The sequence below is a fragment of the Archocentrus centrarchus genome, chromosome 16 (assembly GCF_007364275.1).
Source record: "Archocentrus centrarchus isolate MPI-CPG fArcCen1 chromosome 16, fArcCen1, whole genome shotgun sequence".
NCBI lineage: Eukaryota > Metazoa > Chordata > Actinopteri > Cichliformes > Cichlidae > Archocentrus > Archocentrus centrarchus.
Genome location: NC_044361.1, coordinates 32,323,123 through 32,328,031, shown reverse-complemented (window position 1 = coordinate 32,328,031; position 4,909 = coordinate 32,323,123). Strand labels below are relative to the sequence as shown.

The window sequence follows — 4,909 nt, the reverse complement described above, 5'->3', positions numbered from 1 at the left end:
TGTTTAGTTCAGTCTATACTTTTCCATCAAAGATTAAAGACAAATACTACCTAAACTCTGTAAATAACTGTAGGAATGATAAATAGTTAAACAAATTACTGAAAATAAATGTAAAACAATGGAAGCAATCGATAAGTAGTTAAAAACATTGAAAATGTAAGTCAGGGACCTATGGAGGACCAAAACTGACATAATCAGAAATAAAAGCAGAAATATATATATAGTGTAAATATCTTGTTTTTCCTTTTCCTTATACATGCGTTTTCATCAAGAAAAGTAAATATCTTGTTTTTCCTTTTCCTTACACATGCGTTTTCATCAGGAAATGTATATATTTGTTTTGCCTTTTCCTTATACAAGCCTTTGTTCTTTTTACATTTCCTCGTCTGCTTTTCCTTTACCACATGTATTTCTGCCTGCTCTTTTTCCTTTTCCGTATGCATTTCTGCCTCATTATGCAAATGAGGAGGGTTGTCTTCGTGCTCCAGCTCCTCTACTATTGGTCAATAAACAGGAAGGAGCAGGATCCATGTGCAGATCGATTGTGCATGCCTGCGCCTTTGACTTCAGTTTAGCAGCCCCGAAAAGTTCGGCAATATCCGTAACTGACACACTCGCAAGCAAAAACTATGGAAGCTCGTTTCCGCCACTAAAAAAAAAAATCGCCATCCGTAACGCAAAATTTTGAGTTATTAACTCGAAATTTCGAGAAAATAACTCGAAATTTCGAGAAAATAACTCGAAATTTCGAGTTAATAACTCAAAATTTCGAGTTATTAACTCAAAATTTCGAGTTACAGATGGCGATATTAACTTGAAATTTCGAGTTAGCACAGCCAATCAGGATGCAGGAACGGATGCAGGAACGTCATTTCCTTGTTACCGGAAGCACAGGGCACAGCCGCACTCGGGTAGAGACTGTGCTGCATTGTCGCCAGGGTTTTCAGGTAGAGATGTAGTCTAACGAGTGGTAACTATCTAAAAGGTATGTAATCAGTGCAGATTTTTTCCGTTATGCCTCACTTATATGAAATATTTTAACACCACACGCTAAGATCGGTCTGGGGGTCGATGTTGAAGTGGCGGCATGACGGCACTATGTGCACAGCTTGGCTTGGCTAGTCGCCGTGCTAACGTAGCTGCTAACGTTTCCTCGTTCCGCTGTGAAAATAAATCAGATGTTCAACGTATGTTCCGCATGACTTTTCTCCCAGGTCATTCGCATCCCACCTGTCATGACATTTCGCCCCACAATTTGAGAACCACTGATTAGTGTTTAATTGCAGGGAAGGTATATTACCCAGGAAGTTATATTACAAGCTTCTCAACTACATTAAGTACACTAGACACCGAGACTTGATGATCATATGGTGGATTCATAAGTGATCATTTGTACATACTTGTTTACAGCATGGAAGACCTGACTGACTTCTTGAGACGAAGAGAAGTCTCTGAGGAAATAATACAAACCCTGGAGAATGAGAAGGTACATAATTCTAATTTTTTTTTCTTTTAAATACTACTTTTTTCATTCAATATATAATTGTATTTTCAAATATATATATGTGTGTGTGTGTGTGTGTGTGTGAAAGTGAATTATTTTTCCCTCTGTAGATCGATGCCAGTGTTATAAATCTGATGTCAGATGAGGAGCTGAAGACTTATCTACCATCATATGGTGATCGCCTTGCAGTATTTGGATTTTGCAGACGGCAGGGCAACAGCCGAAAGTCGACGCTTTTTGAACGTCTGAAAACCAAATTGTCCAAAAGAAAAACATCTGAAGATGGCAGCAGCACAGCGCAAGAACATTCAGAACCAACCCATAAAAGAAATGCTCTGAAGACAAAGAGAAAAATAGAAATAGGATGGATGCATTATGATGAAGATGCTGATGTTTTCAAGCAGGTTAGAGCTAGACGAGGAGGAGGGACAAGAAAAATGGTAATTTGCAAGGACGCTAAGAAAAGTGACATATTACAGGTTGCAAAAGATCTGTTCTTTCCAAATGGAGGAAATGTTCGGGGGCCCTTAACAGATTTTGAATGTGATCTAAAGGATTATCAAGAGATGACAGTTGATGGTGGATTAACAGTTGGAGAAATGTACAATGTTACAAAACTAAATATCCTTAGGTTTTACCTGACCACAAAAAAAACCCAAAGCAGCCCAGGTTTGCAATCATCTTCTCAAGACCAAAACTCCTCTTCTTTTACTGTTGCTACAGTTTCTTCATTTGCTCCTTTTGAACAAGTCAGCCCTGATGTGACACAAACTGTAGACACTACAGACAATAACCTTTCACTCTCTTCCATGCAGGCTGTAAGTGATAACTCTTCTTACAGCAGTGACATTGTTTTTGTTGGACCCGTCTCTGACAGTGAGTCAATAAATTTGGACGACACCCTGGTTTTAACTCCACAACCTGGCCCAACCAGTGAGAGAATGAAAAGAGTACTAGTCGTTCACAGAGGGCAGGTAATGCCAGAGCTCATTTCACATTTTAGTGCTAATGATCTCGAAGATGTTGACATTAAAATCCAGCTTGTACTGCCTGATGGAACACCTGAAAAAGCTTATGATCATGGAGGAGTTGTAAGAGACTGTCTTTCAGAATTCTGGAAGGAATTCTATGACCAGTGCACCACTGGAACTGCTTACAAAGTGCCCTTCTTAAGGCATGATTTTGGGCAGCAGGAGTGGGAGAGTGTGGGCAGAATCATTGCATTTGGATGGGCCACAGAGAAATATCTCCCTGTGAAAATTGCCCCTGCCATTCTGGAACAAGCTGCCTTTGGATATGTGAAGAGTGATATTGTGGAGAATTTTCTCAAGTTCATGCCTGAATCTGAGCGTACAGTGTTAGAGGCGTGGCAGTCAGATTTTAGCAGTGTGGACCAAGAAGAACTTGTAGACATACTTGATAACCAGAGCTGCAGAAGGATGCCAACAGCCTGCAATGCTACCGAAGTCCTAATGGAGCTTGCACACAAAACACTTGTCCAAGAGCCTGCCTATGTCATCGAACAGTGGGCGAAAACACTCAGCACTGCAGGTGAAAGCCTTTGTGATCTGTCTTCAGTATATGAAGCCCTCCAACCAAATGTGAGAAAGGTTCTCGGGTGTTTCACTTTTCCTGAAACAATGACGACCCATCAGAAGGTTATTCAGAAATACCTAACTACATATGTGAAGAATGTTGAGAAGCAACATTTGTGCTTGTTCCTTAGGTTTTGCACAGGTTCAGACTTATATCTTGGAAAGAACATCATTGTTGCATTTAACGAACTTGAAGGTTTCCAGAGGCGACCTGTGGCACACACATGTGGATGTGTACTGGAGCTGTCAATAAATTATGACAGCTATCCTGATTTTAGTTCTGAGATGAACAGAGTGTTGGAATCCAATGTGTGGGTCATGGACATTATCTAATACTTTAATTCACAAACACTGGATCTGGACCCACAGATTTGTACAAGAGATTGTATTTGAGTTGTGCACTAAAACAGAACTGTTACAATGTGAATCACATGTTTCAAAACTGATTCCTGAGAAAGTTATTGGTGAAACACTAATTGAATTCAACTTGAGGTACAAAATTAGAGACTTGAATTTATTTGTGTGTGTTCTTATTACACGGCAATATGTTTTGAAAACACTTGATTAATGCACTTCTGCAGAGGTGTCAAAGTGGCAGCCTGGAGGCCTTTTTATAAAAATTCCTATTGCCTCATTCAGCATCTGCGCATACCAAGTTAAAAATCAAAGTATCTTTACACATTTATAAATTTTTTCTATAATTTCATTAGCCATACTCAATCCAAAAAAAGAAGGAAAAACTTAATTTAAATCTGACAGTTTAGTTATCTAATGTTATAAAGTGAGATTATAGTGGCTCCTCAGAAGTTACAGTTTGAGACCCCTGCAGTAATATAGTTAATATATCTAACATGTTCTATTATAATGCACAAGTTTTAATGTTTACAAGTTCAGTTTTATATTATATGCCAGTAATTCAATAGTTATTTTTTGTGCACCTCTATTCAGCCATCTGGGTTATGGTGACTATGTTGCTAAAATGAGTGGCCATAAAGCATAATTGATATATTTTTATTTTGGACTTAAGTGAAATCAACAAGTGCTCAGCTGGGGGTTGTTTCTTGATGTATCAGGAGGGATAAAAGTCTTGTTTCTCCCTTCTTTCATTGCACTGCATGACTGATTTTTCTTATTAACTTTTTTCCCCAATATTTTTTCAGCTTTAAACCTTAATGTTTTTGGTTCATAGAATTTTAGGCCACTATGTTCTTATTTCAGAAAGTTTAGGACATCTTTGTAAAATCTTGCCATTTTACCTGTTCTTATCTTAAATTCTTTGATATTTTACAAGTTTTGCACATTTTTGATTTGTGTAGTCACTTTTGTTTTAACTTACTGCTCTGGATTAAATGTTAATTGCTAAGTGTCCCTGTTTTTGAGATTTGTGTATTATAATAAAGTATTCAAGGAGACTACAATGACAGAGCTCAGTTCATTTTTATATATATTTTTGGACAGACAATCATCACCTTGCTTAGTTAAGCTCATCTATAAGCTAGATTTTCTATATAAAAAAATCTAGACAACCAAATTAGTAATTTAACATTATCAGAAAAAAATAAAATTAAGAGACATCAAAAATGAGATACAAGTGAACAAGGATTAAAAAAAATATCTTCAGAAAGCTAAAATCATAAATCCACCATGAGACATATCACTTTACCTTAATGATCTCCAAATACCAGGTTTGACAGGCAGCATGTGTAAGATTTAAGCCTTTGTACATGAAAAAACTGGGATGTTCTCTTTGTGCAGACAACAATTACTGTAGAAATAACAACAAAAAAAAGACTAGATTAAGATTAAGATA

The 4,909-nt window shown here is 37.3% G+C and overlaps 1 protein-coding gene across 2 annotated transcripts; it reads left to right on the top strand.

The window, feature by feature from the left end:
• The first annotated feature begins 858 nt into the window (after window positions 1–858).
• Window positions 859–4,501, top strand: LOC115793956 (uncharacterized). 2 transcript variants are annotated; one of them, XM_030749175.1, is made up of 3 exons: window positions 859–985; window positions 1,411–1,486; window positions 1,615–4,501. In XM_030749175.1, exons 2-3 carry the CDS (start codon window positions 1,412–1,414, stop codon window positions 3,430–3,432), a joined length of 1,893 nt encoding a protein of 630 aa, XP_030605035.1. In that variant the 5' UTR covers window positions 859–985; window position 1,411; the 3' UTR covers window positions 3,433–4,501. The 2 variants fall into 2 exon arrangements, with proteins under 2 accessions (XP_030605035.1, XP_030605036.1); XM_030749176.1 differs by having other exon boundaries at window positions 1,593–4,501.
• The last annotated feature ends 408 nt before the right edge of the window (window positions 4,502–4,909 follow it).

What these genes read in the sequence shown, in the direction of transcription:
- LOC115793956 (XM_030749175.1), top strand. Translation starts at nt 1,412, where the DNA reads ATGGAAGACCTGACTGACTTCTTGAGACGAAGAGAAGTCTCTGAGGAA. An exon ending in AAACCCTGGAGAATGAGAAG is followed by an intron (nt 1,487 to 1,614) that starts GTACATAATTCT and finishes TTCCCTCTGTAG; the next exon opens with ATCGATGCCAGTGTTATAAA.